The following is a 21,239-nucleotide window of genomic DNA, read 5'->3' on the forward strand; positions in this document are numbered from 1 at the left end:
GACTTTAAACTACTTTGGATCACGAAAGAGAAATAAACAATTAATTCAGATTTGAGATTAGCACTCTCTCGGTGTGGAAGATCTGGCTGTGGGTTGGGATCTTCCAGTGCTGTGTAGAAATTACCGGGTATTGATTTACAGCAGCCAAGAATATGGTCCAGGTGTCCCTCTGAATCTTTGTTACCTCCTTGCAGGCTCTATTTAGGCTATGTGCCCAGTACTCAGAGAGATGGAGCTTGGGTTCAATCTCAGGATATTATTTTTTAAATTGTCTGAGAAAGACATCGTTAGGAATTTGCAAATTAGGTGCTCTGCTGGTGAGTCTAGATCTGTAGCAGCAATGCCACACCAGCAAGCACCCACTTGGAAGGATTTTCTCTAGTTTTAAGGTTAAAAGTCCACACATAAGTTGGCCCTCTTTGGCGTGTTTTGTATACAGGACATGGGTACATACTACGGATATCTTGTTTGTCAGCAGGAATGGCTTTGATGAAGATGACAGGCATGGCCGGGGTTAGTTCCTTGAGCCTGGCATCTGTGATTATCCCAGTCTACAAAGGAAAGAAGACAAAGTCTTAGTTAGATTTCCAAGATATCCATCAGCTATACGCCAACACACATGATCCTCTGTAATGTTTATACAAGCTGGTCTTATTGGGGAAGTGCAAACGTCTTTCCTGAGATCAAGGGGGTGGATGAGTCTATTTGAGGTAAGGAGGGTCTGGATCAAACACCTACCCTGTTTCAGCAGAAGCCTCCCTCAAGCATAGTTTATTCCAAGGGTACAGATGCCTGCTCTCATCAGATGCTCAAACCCACACACACCTGAGCAGGACATTGCAGGGGAACAATGTTCCTGGCTATGTCCAGCCACATCATCCTCGTGCAGCTCTTTTACTCAAGGTTTTGCCAGACCAGAACCACCTCGTGGGAAGTGTTGCTTGTTCTAGGACCAATTATGGATGCCTGAACAGGGCTTGGGATGGAGAACAACGCTCACTTGAGAAGAGTCTAAGAGGCACCAAGTAAGTGTCCCACCACAGCAGCAGGATTTGAGCATGACCTGGGATACACTTGGCTGGGCAATGAATGCACACAGAGTTTTTTGTAGCCCCAAAAGGCACCACAGGCTTGTTTCCACTCTCACAGGTGCTCACACAAGCAAGGGAGATTCAGAAGGACTGTTCCTGTGGGAATATTACCATTAAATAACAAGTCCACATTATCTTCTTCAAAGCAATGTTGTCATTCAGCAGGCTGCCTGACCCAGGAGAAGGATAGTATGCTGCCAGGGCATGAAATCAGCAGATTGTTTCTCTAACTTGGGTCTCTCTGGCAACTTCTGTTTCTCTTTCTGACAATAAAATGCCCTACACATCCATCAATTTCCAGGAAAGCCTGCAAAATTGCTTAATGGAGGCTAGAGAGACCAAATGAAAACAAATACAGAAATGGAAATAAAACTTCTCAGTGCTCAGGAAACTGCCTCTCGCTGCAGCTTAGCTTCATGTATCATTATTATTTCAAATGCTCTTAGATCAGAGTTGTGGGATGAGATTCAACCTCTCTAGCAGTTTATTTAGTTCTGCAAATGAGTGAAGAAAAATAATGCCTTTTGCAACACACCTTAGTTTAATTGTACTAATGCCATCTGTTATACTAAGCTATGATAAATCCAGCTCTGATTTAGGATTTTATGTTTCCAACGTGCTGAACAAATGTTAAATAATTCTTACAATACCTTGCAAAGAAGCTATTTATCAAACATTATTATGCACTCTTTTTAAATCCACAACTTTCATTTCTGAGGCTGGATTTTGATCAGGCCTCTTTTTCTACTGCTGACAATTCTTCAAATCAAATTTGCAAGATATATTCGACCTATTTCTGGATTAACAAGAGTTGAAATCTTCCTGAGGTATCTCTACGGAACATATAATTTTGTTATGTCTGGGCTGATTTGCATTTGCATTTTTTATCACTCCCATCATCAGAAATTAATTCTACTCTGAAAGTAATTTTCCCTAACTACTGGCACAGCACACCTTGTAAAAAGCCACTGTTCTGTGCTTGGAGAGCTCAGGCCTCAGATCCTAAAGAAGTCTTCACTTCTTGTCCTGGCTTCTCAACAGGCAATTTGAAAAGCGGACATGTTACGCTGCCACATATCAATGGGTCCAAAGACACAAAACAGCTGTCACAAGCCAGGGAGCTAAGAGATGGGCCCAAATACATGTGCAGTAAGCCAATATCCCCTCCCACTCAACTGCATTTTGAGGTGTTACTAGCATAGGTGCACCTGCTGATTTAGGATCAGTTGGCTTAAAGACCTTCAGCATGGCTCAGTTGTCTTTCAAATAGAGTTGCCTCTGTTTGCAGGGAAGAGGGGCTGGTGACCTGACCAGCAGTGTAGCCAGCAGGGAGCATCACTTCAAGGTGGTCCAGAGATTGCTGGGGCTAGTGGCTTCAATTGCACATGGGGAATGAGAAAAAGAGCCATTAATGGAGCATGCAGTGAAGAAGACCTAATGATGTGCTGTCCAGTAAAGCCAAATGAGAGAGCGATTTTTATCACTGAGTAGTTTAAGAGTTGAGATACATATGGAAAAGGATTTGCCAAGTTATTAATTTTTCAAAACAACTGTAAATAAGAAACTGGCTGCTCACAGCACAATTTGCAAGTATCCCTTCCATGGCTGCATTCTTAGTTTATCACTGGAGACCTCAGCTTGAGCCACATCCTGCTGTTGCTCTCATAGCTCACAAATACATGGGCATTACTGACAGTTGACATCTACAGGAAAAGGCTTCACATGATGTCCCAGCTCACCTCTCTGGGAAAAATATCAGTGTCTGATGCATGAGATTTGATGTACCTGGTGCCTCTGCAGAAGAACGTGGTGAGCTGTGATGTTTCGGACTGTAGCACCACAACTGGGCTGTGTCAGGGTTGAGTTGCACACTGATGTTGTTTTCATCTGCATCCGCTGCTGGGAGTATCATCTCAGATAAAAATGAGTGGTGTGCAACTGTTCCCAAAGATATCGAGCTACTTGAACCATCAAATAAATGTGACTGTTCCTTGCCACAGACATCTGTCCTTCTAAGCCTCTCTACTGGTTTAAAACTGATGCTTTACATAGGATTCATTTTAAAAAGTACACAGAAAACATAGCTGGTGTGACTTGAAGGAGGCACAATACCTTCAGTGTTAAACCACTACTCAGCACACTGTGCACAGACTGTGCATCTCTTCCAAGGACAAGGTGGTGTGCTGACTACACCTGGCAAAGCTTTGTGTGGCACATGTAGTGCAAACCCCACCTCTCTTCTTGTCCTGTCACACTCCAGTACCCTTGGTGAGTAGCAGAGCGCATACTTGGCATCAAACTCTCCATTGCTGGGAGCAAGAAAGCCAGGAATCAGTCAGCAATCTCCCATGGCTTGAGAAAAAATGTCTCACAGTGTCACCAGTTAAACTATCTCTCACTGAGTCTCACTGACTTTAACAGTGCTACAGCAACAGATCATTTGGACCCAAAATAACCTGCTTGGTTTCATTTCATCTAATAGCTGCCTGCTGTTTTGTAATGAATGTTTTATAAATTTAAGACACCCAAGGGCAAACATAAATGTTTAAATAAACAGAAAAATGTGAGTAGCACAACATAGAGGGACTTTTTCCTTTTTTGGAGGCACAATCTAAATGTGAAATATTATTTTTAAAGTGGAGGTGTTCCCCAGAGGAGTTCTTCTAAACAGGACCTGCCATTCTTATCAGAGGATTAATTTGGAAGGAGTACACAACCCAAAAGAACTGTGCACCTTTTTTAAAAATGCTGCGTCCATTAATATATACTGGTGCTCACTGGATTACAGGTAAAATGAATAGTTCCACTAGGTGGAAATGATATTTCAGTGTGAGCACCAATACATGAAAATATTCTTTTCCTTTCTGAAATAAATTGAAGCATGATACTCAGAGATTATGAATGGTTCTATAAATGTAATTGCTCAGTATCTTTCAATCACAAGGAAAATGTAACCACAAAAACACATTTACTAAAGTCTGGATGGTCTCTGAAGACAAATCTCATTGCTGAATGCAATTACCCATACCAGTTATTGGAGGGAGGCAGAGGGGAGAAGCCACGTGTTTCCCAAAAGATTTCAAGCTTTGCACCACCTAAACTTCTCACTCTTCACTTCCACTACCACTTGGGGATGGGTAAAACCCAGGCAGAACTCAGCCATTTTGACCATTATATTTTCTAGTAATGGTGGTAATGATGGTAAAGGAAAACATAACAGCAGTCACTGGAATTTGTTTTTAATGGAGGATTCAATATGCAAGACCAGGAATTTTTTTAAACTTTCTCTGCACTGTTGTGTCCAGCTGATTTGTATCAGCTTAAAATGTCAATCTTTGAGGGTAACTGAAATCCAGTGCTCCCTGTAGTAAGGGGTGGTGATCTCCAAGAGCTGCAAGGGGTTTTGTACGGCAGCCACACCAAAAGCTTGGACAAGGGGATAGGCAGGGAACTATAGGACCAGGGCTTGGGAAATGGACTGGGCTGGTCTCTCTTCTGCTACTGTGAACTTCTGCTATTAGCAGAGTCAAAACCATGGAGGCAGGAGATCTGACCTTATACCCACATGAAATCTTAATAGTGTGGCCAGCAGGAGCAGGGAGGTGGTTGTTCCTCTGTACTGAGCACTGGTGAGGCCGCACCTTGAGTCCTGTGTTCAGTTTTGGGCCCCTCACTACAGGAAAGACATTGAGGTGCTGAAGCGCATCCAGAGAAGGGAACCAAGCTGGTGAGGGGCCTGGAGCACAACTCTTATCAGGAGCAGCTGAGAGAACTGGGGCTGTTTAGACTGGAGAAGAGGAGGGTGAGGGGAGACCTTATCGTTCTCTACAACTACCTGAAGGGGGTTGTAGTGAGGTGGGGGTTGGTCTCTTCTGTCAGGTGGCTGGAGATAGGACAAGAGAAAATGGCCTCCAGTTTCGGCAAGGGAGATTTAGGTTAGATATTAGGAAAAACTTCTTTACTGAGAGGGTTGTCAGGCATTGGAACAGGCTGCCCAGGGAAGTGGTGGAGTCACCATCCCTGGAGGTATTCAAAATGCACGTAGACGGGGTACTCCAGAACATGGTTTAGTGGGCATGGTTGATGGTTGGACTCGATGATTTTGAAGGTCTTTTCCAACCTAAATGGTTCTATGATTCTACGATCTTTACTGCAATCTTCTGACAGGGCCTTTGCCAATGTTTCTGACTGCCTCTGGCTCTCCAGACCCAATACACACGTCAACCCATTTCCAGAGAGAAAACAGCCTGCATAAAATGCACTGGATGCCATCAGCCAGTGAGTTCAAAGCTTTGCCTAATTTCCTATCCTTCATGGAAAACTATTGCAGAGATGGAGCTGAAAAATAAGTGGAGAGTATTAGATCTGAATTGCAAGGTCAGGCTGGGATACGGTATATAACAGGCATGGCCTTTCTCCTCAGCATCATACTACCAAGACCCACAACAGATAAAGGAGGATCTTCAAGGTTAAGGCTCTGAAGAGCTGCCTCTGAAATAAAAGCCTCTTCTTGTGAGAGGGTAAACCTGACACAGATAATTAAGTTCTGGGTGACCCACTTTGATCAGCCTTCACTCTCTCACAGATCAGGAGGAGCCAAAACTGGCAGCAGGAGCATTGCACTGGCTGCCCAGAGTAAGAGCTGCATGAATCACTGTCATTTAATTCTCACACGCAGCACAAATTGGGAGTCATGGTACCATGGGCCAGGCAACTCGAAGGACCAAGCCCGGTGGGGATTTGTCAGCCTAATGGCTCTCGCTCTGCAGACTGCGCTCCCAACAGCTGACAACTGTCAGAAGGAATGACAGGGACAATTGGGCTGCTCTGAGAGGTGCACTGCGAGAGGAGCACTGACAGCTATATGGGCAGGAAACAGCAAGTGTGCAAGCTTCCCTTCAGCTGCCCAGTTGGTGGGTATGGTTCTCACCTTGGCTGCCCAGAGACTCGCTGTGCTACAACTGAACAGCATTGGGCCACATCCAGAAGGGGACAGAAGAAGATCAAGGGCCACCCACACTGTCCTGTTTGTCCAGGATCAGCCTACCCCCCACCTCCCCATGCTAAGTCATCAGCCTGAGTCTGCATTGACCATACAGGTGAGACCTTCATGCAAGCTTTATTTGGCATCCTAAGGGGATGGCTAAAGGATGTGATTAATTTTTGGTCACAAACCCTATATATGCAGATGACATTCTGCAGCACCTGACGGTGGAAGGACAGTGGTCTGGATTTCGCACATCCCAACCATTCAGCTCTGGGGACATGAAGATGTAGGAAGTCAGAGTCCTCTCCTTTCTCCCCACTGCTGCTAAACAGGCAACAGAGTAGTGACACTGCAGAAGTCTGCCACAGCACTTTTGGAGGCAGCAGTGAAATCACAACCATGCAAAGGTGCAGGGACAACACAGCCCTGAGAGCACCCCTTGTTTTCTGTCTGCAGTAACACCATGAGTACTGACCACAGTTTAGTCAATGTACACTGAGGTTTAGATTCACCTTGTAAAAAGATAGATATATCAGTCTAAGTTGGCCACCCCAAATTCCCTTCACAACCATGGAACAGAAAACCCCAAGGGATGCTTCATCTGACCACCTTGGATATGCACTCTAGGATGCAGAGGAGAGGCCCATCTTTCACATCTTTCCCATTCCTGAAGAGGCAGCTCAAATGACTATTTTAGATGAGCACCTATCTGGGCTGAGAAGTTCCCCAGAGTAAAGTACCAAGCAATAAGGGCATAACATCCATGGCTTCTCTTGCAACACAAAAGCCTTGGTGAGCTCACCTGTGCATCCCAGCGAGCACCCTCCATGAACAAACCATGGACATATGCCCCTTCCCGAGGAGGACTGGCAAAATCTTCTCTGTTCTTTTTCATCACATCGCATTGCAGGGTCATCTTGTCCAAAGGCCACTCATTCTTTCGGGCTGTGGACTGCATGATGGCTGTCAGGAAAGACTGGGGATTGAAGAACCCAGCAAGCCACACTGTGGAGGGTAAGGAAAAGTCTCCTGTCCAGGCCTCCAGCTCCTTGATGCGAGTGAGGAGGTCAGCAAACCATGTGCCCAGGCTGGCCGTGGAAGGGTAAGCCTTCTTTATCCAGGACTCAGGCACCATATCCAAGAAGAGGGCATTCTGCAAGTTCTCCATGTCACTTGTCATGGTCAGTTCTCCCTGAGTGAGAAAGGGTATAATTAGCACTGACTACTGTTTAACCTGAACAAAGCCTGCTTGAAAGCAGAAGCTGAGCTAGAAAGTGTGGAAGAGCATGTCACTCTACACAGTCACTAGTGTTCACATACTGTGAATTTCTTAATGAGTTTTGGGTCTTCATGAACACCTTCTTTTGCATATTCCTGCATCCTCATCTTCCCTACTGTAGAAATACTACTTGAAGGAAAAGTTGTGTAACAGAGTGACAGTGAGCATGAGTGTCCCTCAGTTGTCCCAGTGTTGTTTCTGTTTTCTTTCATTGACTGAAGATCTTTATAAGGCAGACCTTCAGAGGTGCAAAGCTGTTCTCACTCACACTGCCAGGGCAGGATACTGGAGTCTCTGATGATCTACTGCCAAACTGGCCAAATGTTAGTTATGTCAAGTCCTATCCCCCTCCTCTCCTCCACTTCCCCTCACTCCGTTCCTCCTTTATTACTTTGCAGTGCAAGTCTTTCATTTTGACTTCACACGTTGTCTGCAAATGTAATCACAGTTTCTTTCACAGCAGGGAAACACACAACAAATTAAGATATGGTTAAGCCAAGTGAGATATAGAGAGAGGTTTGACTTTTTCTTTTTCCAGCAATTAATTATTTTTAATGCTTTTAGAAACCTGTATCAGTTTTGCCTAGGCAGGAGAAGAGCTGGAACATCACTGCATGGCCAGAAAAGGGTTCTGCACAGCAATAACAGCATCCCTCTTGAAATTCTGGTACTCTAAAGAGGGTCCCCACTGTCTGCTAGTCTAAAATTAAGAAAATTCTTGCTGTACCCAGCTGAAATTACATTAAGTGAGAGATGCCTGGATGTTACCAATGCTGAAAGGGCAGCTAAGAGATGCCATTAAGAGATGCAGCAGTTTGTGCAGCACATCATTGCACAGAGGGGCACACAGATGGGGCTCACAAACTCTGCTGAGGGCAGCATACACTTGCTTAGCAATGGTGGTGACGTGCCACTGAGCATTGTCCCCAGCACTATCTGGAGCAACTGTCCCTGGTACAGCAGAGGCCTCAGCTGAGACCAAACTCCTGACAGAGGCTGGAGCTCATCATGTCTGGGACTGCAGGCAGTGCGTAGACCCTCTCACGGAGCCGGGGACCGGGAGACTGCCTCCTTGCCTATAGGAGATGTGAGTTGGTGGAGGACCTGTGCCACCAAGTAACGGATCTGCAGGAGGAGGCCAGCAAACTGTTTAGCATCAGAGATGAGAAAGAGACCAACTGGATCTTCTCTGAGACCCTGCAGATACAAGAGGAGCCTCAACTCCCAACAGTATCGAAGGAAGGCAGGCAGAGTCTGTACCTATCCGCTTGGGAAAGGGAGATTCCCACGATGGTAAAGGCTGGAAGTTGTGACTTCCAGCCACAGGAACAAGGCTTCTGTTCCCCCTGCAGCTTTGCAGCTCCAGAACAGGTTCGGTGCCCAGCTAGGAGATGAGAGGTTGGGAACTCTGTCCATCAAAGCATCCATGACAATGGAGCCCAAGTCATGCAGCAGCACAGGAGAGATCAGTAAGTGACAGTAGTAGGTGACTCCCTGCTGCAGAGGACAGAGGCCCCCATCTACCTGTTTTGCTGTCTGGCGACATTTACTGCATGCCGGGAGCTTGGACCCAGGACACAGTGGAAAGACTGCTGAGGTTTGTCCAGCCCTCAGACTATTATCCCCTTACACTTTTCCACAGGATCACCAATGATACCCAAAGATGCATGTGTTGCCATTCAGAGGGACCTGAACATGCTGGAGAATTGAGCTGAGAGGAACCTCATGAAGTTCAACAGAGGGAAATGCCACGTCTTGCACCTGAGGAGGAATAATCCCATGCACCAGTACACACTGGGGACCAACTGCCTGGAAAGCAGTTGCAGGAAAGGACCTGGGAGTCCTGGTGGACAAGAAGCTGACCACAAGTCAGCAATGTGCTCCTGCAGCAAAGGCGGGCTCCAGTGTCCTGGGCTGCATTAGGAGGAGCATTGCCAGCAGGTTAATGGCAGCACTCTGCTCAGCACTGGTGAGGCCACGTCTGGCATGCTGGGTCCGGTGCTGGGATTATTCAGCCTCAAGAGGAGATGGCTCTGGGGGATTCTTTTCAATATTTATAAATACCTGATGATAGAAAGTAAAGAAGATGGAGTCGGACACTTGTTAGTGGTGTCAAGTGGCAGGACAAGAGGCAATGGGAACAACTTGAAATACAGGATATTATATTGAAATACAAATACAAACTTTTTTACTGTGAGGGTGGTTGAACACTGGAACAGGTTACCCAGAGAGGCTGTGGAGTCTCAATCCTTGGAAGTTTTCAAAACCCAACAGGGCATGGTCCTAGGCAACCTGCTCTACCTGACCCTGCTTTAAGCATGGGGTTGGACTAGATAATCTCCAGAACAACTAATCTGTGATTCTGTGACACTCAAGACAAGCAGTCTGCAAAGACAAAAACTTGCAAATGCAGGCTCAGCTTCTACCAGTACATAATGTCCTTCACAATTTAAATCTTTTCATGCCCCATGCTGAGCTAGAGGGGTACAACACACCATGGCAGTTTGGAGAATTATAGTTAATGTTGATCACTAGTTTCCATTATAAATACTTTTGTCCCCTTATCATTTTGCCATAATTTTTCTGACTTACAATTTCTCTTTGCCTCAGGCTGAGCGTTTTTGGAAAGATTAACTGAAATCAGTTGAGCCATTGCTGAGAACAAGGGTGAGGGAATTGGGTCAGTCTATTCACATTAAAAAATTCCAACTGTTCTTTCACAGGACTTCAATGCCTCCAGCCATGAGGTCAGCAGAGGTGCCCTTTACTGGGGCCACAAAAATCTATGAAGCTTTAGCAAAAGTTGAAGTCCGCTTAAAGCAGCCCCAACACAGGTTTAGCAATGCTTGTCAGAGTGCAATAGTTAAAAATCTTTGCAGTTTATTCCTATGCTGACCATGCCCCGCAGAGCTCTGATCTGCATATCACACTGACAGGCTACAGTAGGACAAGATCACAGCTAGACACCCAACCAGACCAAAGGCAGCAAGCATCTGAACTTGCTGGGTTTCCCCATGGAGAACAGATTTCTGGTGGATGGAGAAAATCATGTGTACAAAGGTTTTAAGATGGTCTTTGTTTTAACATTCTTGTAGCTAAAAGCAACAAATAAGGTTAAATGAAAAGGTAGAAGCAGGACTATCTGCAGTTAGTCCTAAAGCATAAGGAACAACTGTAACCACCTTTCAAAATACACATCACCTTCTGTTAGTTCATGTGAGCAGGAACCAGGTAAGTCTCTGCCAGTAAATCATCTCATTATTTCTATTCAATGATTTGACATTTGTAAGGAATCTCAAAATGATGTGTTACCAAGTAAAAGGTCTTTAAAGTCCTGGGTAATTCCAAGTACAAGGGTCAAACTCAAATGAGACATGTCTCATTTTGGTATTTGCCATGAAGTGGCAAAGAAATACAAAGGCAGTGCATGCCCTGTGTATTTCATCTTAGGCATCTGAGCTGTTTCACTTTAAGTATAACACACTTTAAGACAATTTACTGACCCACAGTTAAAGCTCACACAACAGAAAAGCATAGGGGGTCTAATCAGAGGGGCTGGTGATGAGCTTCACAGGGCTGTCAAAAATGATTTGACCTCATCAGGGGGCAGTTTCCATGGCTTTGTTATTCAATAACTTCTGTTGGCACACAAACTCTGAAGTGCCATTGTGGTTGCTTGTGCGTTCATATCCCACGGGTCACCGTCTCCCATCTCAGGAGAACTAAGACACTGAGAGGACCTACTCAATAGGCTGGTCTCTAGCTAAAGCCATGGCAAAACCATGCAGGAAGAAAATAAAGTCTGAGAGGCAAAGTACTGTGCTGGTCACAGCAGGACACTGAGAACCACAAGGCCTTCTAATAGTGACAGTCAGAAGTATTTTGCACTCCTGGAAAGGTTTTAAAGTGGTAAAAATATTGCAAAATGTGTGCAAGCAGTCAAATTGATTTAAAGACATAACCCTCATGATCATATATCCTGTCTAGTTTTACTTTCAGGAAACAAATGAATTAGCAAATGTAATTCTCAGGAAGGCTTAAAGAAAAGCAATTTTTAAAGCCTGCGCACTCAAGCATACTTGTTGGAATCTCCTGTGAGGGTTCAAAACATCTATAGCAGCTATCTCATATAGTTGTCCAAACACAATTATGCATAAATTTGCATTTCAGATGCTGAATACTAAAGTGCATCAGGAATGATTCAAGTTGCTTTTTTTTTTTTCCAAAACGCTGGGAGTAATTTTCATTAAAGACACCCTTGAAGGAAATCTTAATCAGCCTGCAGACATTCCCTCAAGATGAGCAGACTATTGTCACAAATTGTTTTCTCAGTTAAGGTTATTTTCACTTGATACAGTGAAATACCCAGCTAGCCTTACAAAATTTGGTCTTACTTCATTCTTTTACAATATTTATTATCCTCATTTTGGAGGCTTATCCTTCACTGAAGTTGCAAAATAGAAAATCTGCTTGGAAAAATTACACTGGGTACAACATTAACATGCAAGTGTTTCAGCCCAGCCTCTGGTCTCACCGAAGTCATCCAGAACAAAGGGCTTTGAAATGCAACATGCCAGTTATTTTTGATGGCTACTAGTCTATTGCAATTTCTCTTCCTCTTAATGGGATGTCTCCTATTTTTGGACCAAACAATCACTTTCTGCTACAAAGACACAATGAATTATTCAAAAAATTCAAATTAGGCATGACATTTCTAAATCGCCTTCTTTTAAGCAGATAGTCAGTTAAAAACAATAAGACTTGCTTCCCCTGTGTTTTATTTATTCTCTTCTGAGATCTGTGGTTCCTGTTATGTAAACTCTCCTCCTCTGAGTGCTGTCAGTAAAGATCCCCAATCCCAGAGATTAACAAGCATTAACAGCTCTCACAGGAGCTGCTCTCAGAAGGAACAATTAAAGAATGATTTCTCTCCCAAACTGAGTGTGAGACCTAGCTGTCAAGTCAGGACAGTGACACTGCCTACAGAAAGAGTCAAGAGCAGGGCCAAGCATCCCCTGGCCATTATATGGTACCCAAGGCATGGGAAGGGCCTGTTGGGGGATGCTGGGCAGCGGCACAGGTCACGCACGACGTCTAACTCAGCTCTGCAGGGACCCACATGTAACCCTTGCTTGCAGGCACGGAAGTATTGCCCACTGGTGGTATCTCAGACCCTTCAAATTTGCCTCTTCAGCATACACAAGATGAAGAAATGCTAACACAAATAGATAAGGCTAACTCATCTGCTCTTCAGTAGTCCTTAAGTCCTGGCCCTGTGGTGTCTCAGAATCACACCGCGTAGGTACTGAGGCTGTTGGGACCAACCTATGTAGTTATTAGAGGTGCCTTTTCTGCAGATACCATCTCACTTCCCTGCTGTGATTTGTGGCAGGGTTTTAGGGAGAAATTTTCACCCTCTATTATTGCCTGATTTCTGTGGTTTGTTTTGTCTGTGGTTTATTTAAGCCCATGCATCCACTCATTCCCCCTACCAATATTAAATAGCTTATTCTTCTCCACATTAAATCTAATTGCTACACATTGTCCCAGTTACAATTATATCTTGTTTGGTGCTCCAGCACTGAAACGTTAAATCACTTCTGTTTACCTGTCTCAGGAAAGAGAATTTTCAATTCTACTGCCTTATGCTAGAAAATAAAGGAAATCTGTGTATAATAATTGACTACATAAATATCAGCCTCTTTTAAAATTGATTGTAAGTACTGGACCACCACGAAGTGTATATGATATGTCTCTCTCTTTAATCAAGACAATAGCATCAGCAGTGAATGCAATGCAGAAATGTCTGAGCTAGCATGGACCCAAGCTGCTGGGTTCACAGTATACAGCACAACGCAGCTGGGATTTAAAAGCAGCCTAGTCCTATCCCTGCAGAGCTGCAGCTACCTAAAATCCCAGAGCCAACCCTAGCACCTCTGCATGCACCCTGCAGATATGTCCTTTGAAGATTGCTCTTCAAAGCTGCCCTCAGAAGAGGGTTGGGATTGTCATTCAATCTCAAGACAGGTCCTCCTTGCTCACCTGTCAGGTATTTCTAATAATGGGGTCATATAAAGTAGTTGCAGTTCTTTCAAGTGTGATAGTTCCCATGCTATGTAAAGTATTTCTGTGAGCTGAGCGTTTGGCAAAATGAGATGACAACCTGCCATTCAGGAAATGATGGAATATGGAACGACCAGCAACTGATGTCCTTAATTGCTGCCTCACACCATGAAATCATCCAGGGAGCAACTTTGTGTCCATGATGCAGGGAAGGCATCGGGCTAGTGTTGAAGGCACCAGCTTTGTGCTGCAAGCTCCAGGCAGCATTCCTCGGCTACACTTTGGCCTTTCCAATGGGTGTACAGCACTTGGCTGTGGTGAAGAGTCTTTTGGGATGACGTGGTGAAGGAGAAGTGTTTCTACAGTGCACCAGGGCTGGCTAGGCAGGTCCTCACTCGCAGTCTGATCTATGCTGGTTTATCCCCTAATGGGCAGTCAGTAGCCTTTAATATTTTGTCCCATAACTGCCTGGGAGGGGATTCAGCAGATGACTGCCCCTACCAGGGGATGCAGCCTCAGAGCACAGCCCTCTGGCACATCCTGCTGAACCCAGAAATTTGCATCCTACCTGGTGTGTCCTGCCAGCCTCAGAGCTCCTCACTGTTTTCCATAAGCAAGGGCCAAAGCCACCACCCAGAAAGACACAGACATCACCTTCCTGGAGCAGAGCCTAGTTTCTTACCAGTGTGGAGAAGCAACTGTGGGTGGAGCGATTATGGACGGTATCTCCATAGGGAAGGTCTGCCCCTGATCCTCTTCCATTAGCAAATGACTCATTCCCAGCAAGGGGAATTGTATCTCTTTCAAAACTCTGAGTTTTTAGGCTTTTTCTCTTATAGCCCTGAACATTTTTTGTCCTTACACATGACCAATCCTTCCTTTGATTTCAGCTCAGCTTGTGCCTTTTATGACACTTTGTTACAAGTTCCCCCCAGTACCTGGGCATTTTGTGAAAAGGTGTGATTTTTTGGCTTACCTTTAAATAGGCCACATCTCAATTTCTGAGTGACCTATTGCTGCTGTGCTACAATATCGAGTGGACAGAAGTGCCTGGCCTCTGTTCCCAAAAAGCAGTCATTGCTATGTGTATCTTTAACCTCTCCCAGTGCCTGCACTCGTGGCCTGCAGACAACTGCCATCTGAAATCCATCTGTGAACGCTTCCCCATGGAGTCCAGTTGGTTTTGCAGACAGCAGTGCTGAATACAGAGTGTGACCCCTTTTATTCCCTGAACACCTTTTCCATTCATCAAGATTCTACCACGCTGTGCTCGCCAGCACCCAGAGCTCCTACCTTCAGCCCCAGATCCAGTTCCTTGAGAGAGAGCTTTATTTCATTGGTGAGGGTGTTCATGCGCTCACATTCCTGGAAGGCAACAACAACGTACGGCGTCCTCTCCTCCACCTTTGCCATCAGTTCTGCAATGTTAAACTCATCCATCAATTTCTCTAACATCTCTTCCAGAAGAGCTTTCACCTGTGTGCCGAAGGGAAAAGAGAGAGGGATGTTAGTGAATGACCCACTGAGCTTCCTCAGCTGACAGCTGCCTGAATGCAGTATGAAAACTCCATCTGCCACTTAGTGTCTCTGAAACAATCAGTGTCAGCTGCACTTGGGCATGGCACCTTTCAAAGAGCTTGTCCCATCCTATTAAAATTCAAATGCTTACAAAAGTTAATGTCAGATGAGAAGCTTTCAAAATGATGGTTTAAAAATGTCACTATGACATGTAGCAGTCTCCTTTCTTCTTGGGTCTCAAGCCTGTATTCTTACTTCTCCTAAGGTCAGATTCAATGCAGGAAGACGGGTGCGGCTATAGCCTCAGCTGAGCCTCAGGACAACTGGGCTTATGAAGTGGGTTTCTGTGGTGTATTGATAGAGAGAGGTGATTATACAAAATTTAATTTCAAGTTGAATTTAGCATTCTGAACTAATAGAGCCATGGAAGAAAAGCACAATGAAACAAAATTATTTTCTGGTCACCATCACAGCTTGATTTGGAAACAGTGCTTTGTATCTCTAAATACTAAACAGGGAAAACTCCAATGCAACAGGATGTCTAGTATCTAAAAAATAAATAAAACCAACAGAAACCTATCTGGTTGACAGTGAGGCATGAAGCCCCTAATCTTCATGGGATCAGCTGTATCTCTCGGGTTTATGTGGACCGTTAGGCAGCTTGGTATGGAAGTCTCTCACACAGTGCTTTTCTTCTGTTCTAGAATCTGAGCAAGACTTCTGCTTCTTGGGGATTTTTCAGGAATGCATAATGCACAGTTACAATTCCATGATCTGATGTGCAAAACCTGGCGTGTGGGTGCCAGTGACAGCTGCCAGCCAGTGGCAAAGGCAGCCCAGGGTAATTTTATTGCCATGCCCACTGATGTTCATATTTTGGACTCTGTGCTCCAATTTCCTCTCATTGCTGCTCCTCTAAACCCTTCACACTCACACTAGACATTACGAAGAGGTGATGATGTGTAGGCTGTTATTCCAACCAGCTAGGTGGCTAAAGCTAAAGCTTGGCTGGAAAAGCTCTTCAGCTGCACCTCAGGTGCAGTATAGAAATATCCTCTAATCTGAAATTCCCCTGCAAATCCCTTTGGCTGTGATTTTTTCACAACAGTTACAGCTCGTTTTCTGTAATGTGGCCTCAGAAACCTGTGGGAGTAACTGGAGTTGTCAGAGCCTCAGGAAAATGATGGGCTCGCAGTTTCCCTGCAAGCTCCCTAAAATCACCTCAGCCAAACCAGGGGCTGGAAATCCTCAAATGGAGGAGCTAAGAGGCAATTCTTAACTCACTCTTATTCAAGGACCAAGTGAAAGGGATACAGTCAGTGCCAGTTATAGCTCAGATAATGAGAGACATCACCTCCAGAAGAAATCAGCTGTGGGAGCATCCCCCTCAGCGCAACACAGTGCAGTGGGGCCACACTCAGGTTGCTTTCAGGCAGCTTTTCTTCTCAGAGAGATCACAAAAGCCATGAGGATTTCTGTGCTCCTGTGACAGCCTTCTTGACTGTCACCAGGAGTTTGCAGGGTAGCCATGCCCTGTGATACCACTGCTGGATCACTCACTGATACTTTTGCTTCTCTGGCCAAGGAGCTTAATTGTATCTCAATAGCAAAAGGACTGGGAGGGGAGAAGAAGTAGTCACATTTGCTATCTTTGAGCATCTCCTCTGGCTTTGCTACCTCTGGATTACTCTCCTCACCTCAAATTCCAGTATGAACTGAAAATTGAACATGCTGAGCACTTCTAAGAGCCCCTTAGGTGCAGGTAGTAAGTTCCCCAGCTCCACACCAAGCCAAAGGAAGCATGTGTGAAACCACAGACTTCATATAAGCTTTCTATTAGCCATTCATTAATTTGCAAAGCTTGAAACACAGAGCTGGGACCTTAAGACTGCAGAAATAAAAAACTGAGCAAGTGTTGGCTGGTTTCAGATCCTGTTAGGAACACTTGGGCCAGATTTTAATGAGCTGTGAGTTTCAAGAGGAAGGGCTGAGATCAGCCCAGTACATAGGCATAGCAAAGGAGTTCAGGTGGAACTGAATTACAAGGAATTACAAGGCCCCTGAGAGCTCTGGAGCAGGGTGGGACCTGATGACAGCAGTAAGAGGTGGGACGAGCTCTGGGTGGCACATTGTACCTGGCAGAAGGTGCGCCCAGGGAGCCCATTCAGATGCCAGTCACAGGATGGTGCACAGGGACCGGGGGCTCAGAGACAGTGGAGGCCACAGAAGGTTTATTTGCAACATCTTCACAGGATGATAATGAAGGCACTGCAGTTCAGGGGGTAATTAAAAGCCACTGTCCTATTACTGACAATACTCCAATTACATCCCACCATGGTGATGTTCTGCATAATATGAGGCTAGCAGTTTTAGACACTCGGTTTGTATCCAGCAAAGGCAGAACACATTATAATAAGCAGTTGTAAGACAAACCTGAGGTAGACAGGACTACTTATGAATGAGACAGGTATCAAAATTCAGAAGCTTCTTCCTCTACCACTCTCACCGTTTCTTCCCTGGTGACCACTCCTCCTTCGCCCACGCTGGTGTCCCAGGGCTGCAACTCCAGCACGATGCGAAAGAGCTTCTCTGAGGTCTGGGTAAGGAAGCCAATCTCAGCATTGGGATGGAGACCATACAGATAAGGAGACTCTGGAGGCAAGGCATCATCTATGTACTGTACAGAGAAATTCAGGTTCAGGTTAGATAGTCTCCAGGGCACTTTGCCTGCAGAGTTCACGGTGCTGGAATTATTACCCATCCAAGTAAGTAAGCCCAGGCTGATATAACTCTGCTTGTGGCTGAAACACCAGCAAATTGATGGGGGAAAGGAGTGTACAATTGTTTACAGAACTGCTTCTACTCCTGCTGTGAAAATTTAGTAATTGCTAAAGTTTGGCTTCGCTACATATCTCAGGCCTGGACCTTCTCTAGCAATTATCCACTGTGCATTTCAGCATCAATATCCTGAAATCTCTTGTGGGAATTTAGCTTCCAGTAGTTAAGTTTTATGAACAAAAACAGCCTAATATGCCTATCTCTGCTACTGCATTTGTGTACAAAGAACAGATGAGATCAGCAAGTAGATCAACAAGACCCTTCAGTGTTTCTCATTGAAACTGATGATAAACGGAGCTTGAAGGGGCCATTTTAGCAAACAGTATGTGGATGTAATTTTCCAGGAGCCCTGCTCAAGTCTCAAGAACCAATACAGTTGTTCTATTCATGCATGAACAGAATGAGCCCGTGATGAAGTAGCAAATTACCATTAGACTTGGTTCATCCAAGGGAATCCTGAAACATCTACAGAAACAGAACATAATGGGAAATAATAGGAGGTGTGTTGAAACACCGCAATCCTATTCACTGCCTCCTAAGACAGATTATAAGGCAGTTTTGGAATACATTACATTTATGTGTATAAATAATGCCAGAAAACAAAGAGCTTACCTGATGATAGCCATTATAGTCCATATTCCCTGGTAGGGGGAATCCTGGAGCAAGGAGGACTTCTCCTTCCAGCATTTCTGGCTTAATAAATTCTTCCAAATAGGTTTTGCAAAGCCGCCTGTCCCAGTCATCTGTAATGTGACCTCCGTACATAATCTCACCAAAGAGGTAGCGTAAATCATCATATGGGACCTGAAGAATGAACCAGGAGGGCATGAAGGAGTTCAGACAGCCACCAGCTGTGTCGTTGAGCTGCAGGCTACAGTACTAAGCACAGATCTGCACAGAAGTGCTTCCACTTCACTATTTCAGTTTTCTGAGTAAACAAACTTTAGGTAGTAGTTAAATCCTGTCCAAGGAAAACTGGATCACAGCATAGATTTCATGCAGTTGCCCACTGAAAGGCAAATTTATTCTAAGCTCCATTAAACCAAAGACCACTACGTATTTTCAATGAATAAAGACCACAGGCACTATTTGCTATGATTTGTAAGCTGCTACAGATGTGAGTGGCACTGAAGCTTCCCACCTCACCACAAAGGTATACAGAACTGTGAAGTTATAAACACAAAGTTACCAAGGAAATGGCATTTAAGGAGACTGCCCAGGAGTTTCAGCACAAGCCAGTCCATCACTGGTGGTTAAAAGCCAAGAAACAGCCCACCTTTGATTCACATACCTTTGAACTGGCATCCAGGTAATTATACAGCACGTTCACAGAGATAGTGAGGTCTCCAGTGTTAAAGGGGTAAGAACGGTTCCAGCCTTGGGGGCCAAACTTGCGCCTTTCTGCCACCACGGCATGGAAATAGCAGAGGGCAAAGAGGATGCTCTTGAACTCGTTCTCCCGAGTGCACATCTCCAGGGTATCCTGCAATACAGGCAGAGAGGCAGGGCTGTGTAAGTCCACACTGCCCTCAGTCTCAGCAACTCTCAGGGCCTCACAGATACACTGGACTTTGGACAGGGGTGAATTGATTTGCCCAATCAGTTAATTTCTGCATAATATACACATTCGCTAATTTTCTAAATTAGTGGCTTTGCATTGCAAATTTACTGGCAAATTCTGATGCATATTTTCCGAATTAATATTTTCTTTTCCAACTCAAGGTGGCTTTGCACAGGAACACATACTGACAGCCGAGAAGGGAAAGACATGTGCACTCACCCAATGCCCCATCACCTGCATGTGCCCCACATCCCACACCACACAGATGGAGAGAGGCACCACACAGGGCAAGTGTGCCAGCAGTGGGAGTGGGACTGTGTCCCTAAGCAAGGCTCCTGCTGAGGAGGACTGTGCCTGGAAGAACTAAAGTGCATCCTGCCCCTTGAGTACCAAAGGTTTCCTTCAGGCAGCATTTCTTTGAGCTGCAGGGCTGAAGTGGCAGGGAGTTATCCCAGAAAGGCTGTGCTCCCGCTGCTGCGAGCCTCTGCACAAAGCCAGCCCGGCCCTGTGCTACAGCAGTGTATTCGCAGACTGCACAATCTTGCTCACCATTCCAATGCAGGGATGCAAGAAACTGCTAAAAATCCAAGCAGGGGAGATCAAACACTTGCAAAAAAAATCTAATGCAGCCCTTTAAAGTCAGCACAGCAATGGGTGCTTCCTTTCCCAACTTCCAGGTGATGCTCAAAGTTTGAAAATCTACAAACAAATAGGCAGAACCGTGATATCGGAGGTGGAGGAGTGGGAGCCTGAGTCACTTAGTCAATAAGAATGAACAAAGGGAACCGGTCTCTAAAGAACTCTTAACGGTGCTGGGAGTGGTGTCTCAGCAGGTGGGCACCAAGGGGAAGCCTGGGCAGCCATGCCTGCTCCCAGCAGCATGAACATCGTTACGGGAGAGCAGAACAGCAGAAGGGATGAAGGGCTGGAGCTGTGTGCATGGCATGAGGCTGAAGCTCAGCTCTCACGGGGGAAACTGAACCCCCTTTCTGTGGCTGAAGCCAGGTGGAGGCTTGCACAGCTCTGGCCCTTGCTCTGCGTTGGCAAAAGCGGTGTGACTGGGCAGCGGATCCCCTGCCCCATGGTAGGAACCTGATGGGATCTCCCACAGCCAACAGTACAGATCTGCCCAGACCTGGGAGATGAACATGCTGGGAAGGGCTTGCCTGAACCTTCACCCACGTCCCTGCAAACCCTCCCTGGGAATAGCATATCCAGGGTACGGTGGCTCTGACTTGCACAGCTGAGCAAGCAGCTGAGTAAGAAGGGAGTAGCTACACCAGCTCCTCCATCTTCCCTCCCCAGGGACAGCCCCTTTAAGTCCACTCTGCTATGTGACAAAGACTACAAAGTGACTTCCCTTTATTATCTTTATCTTAAAAAAATACAGTGTTATACCTCTAATCAGCTGGGGAGCATAACAGAGCTCAGGGTCTGTGCTGAAAAAGAGAAATCCATTACTCTGAAGTGTGCAAGACGATGACTAACTGCCTAAGATGATCAAGAACATCCCAAACCCTGTTTTCCCCTTGATTAGACAGCACTCTAAGCTCCCTTCATTATCAGCAACCTGATGAAGAACTGGTTCAAATATGTGCTGACCACCCTTCTCATTTTAGAAAACATCCCTCGACTTCAAGGGGAGCTTGCCTGAATGAACACTGAGTAAGAATCCAGCTCAGTCTCATTCAGCCTCTCTATTTAGTTGTGCATTTTTCTTCAGCTACAAAGAACAATATTCCCCACACAGAATAATGGGCCTTCTTTGTAGCTTTCAGCTGAAAGCTTAATTTGAACACCCATTCTGTATAAAGCAGGGAAATGAGGTGTAAAGGGGCCCCACCCACTCGCTCCAGGATTTCTGATAAGAGATGTTTTATAATACTCCAGCAATTTAGAAAA

At 45.3% G+C, this 21,239-nt stretch overlaps 1 protein-coding gene across 1 annotated transcript in view; it reads right to left on the minus strand.

The window, feature by feature from the left end:
• Positions 1–272: 272 nt before the first annotated feature.
• Positions 273–21,239, minus strand: part of DNAH9 (dynein, axonemal, heavy chain 9) — a 206,883-nt gene continuing 185,916 nt past the window's right edge. Inside the window, exons 64-69 of the mRNA XM_010579502.1 lie at positions 19,068–19,259; positions 18,389–18,580; positions 17,445–17,615; positions 14,714–14,896; positions 6,881–7,270; positions 273–551 (exon numbers count right to left, since the gene is read on the minus strand). Coding sequence (XP_010577804.1) covers positions 324–551; positions 6,881–7,270; positions 14,714–14,896; positions 17,445–17,615; positions 18,389–18,580; positions 19,068–19,259 — 1,356 coding nt within the window. The 3' untranslated portion in view covers positions 273–323. The remainder of the gene's footprint in view (positions 552–6,880; positions 7,271–14,713; positions 14,897–17,444; positions 17,616–18,388; positions 18,581–19,067; positions 19,260–21,239) is intronic.

This window comes from Haliaeetus leucocephalus, unplaced genomic scaffold (genome assembly GCF_000737465.1).
Source record: "Haliaeetus leucocephalus isolate CR32 unplaced genomic scaffold, Haliaeetus_leucocephalus-4.0 Scaffold657, whole genome shotgun sequence".
Classification (NCBI taxonomy): domain Eukaryota; kingdom Metazoa; phylum Chordata; class Aves; order Accipitriformes; family Accipitridae; genus Haliaeetus; species Haliaeetus leucocephalus.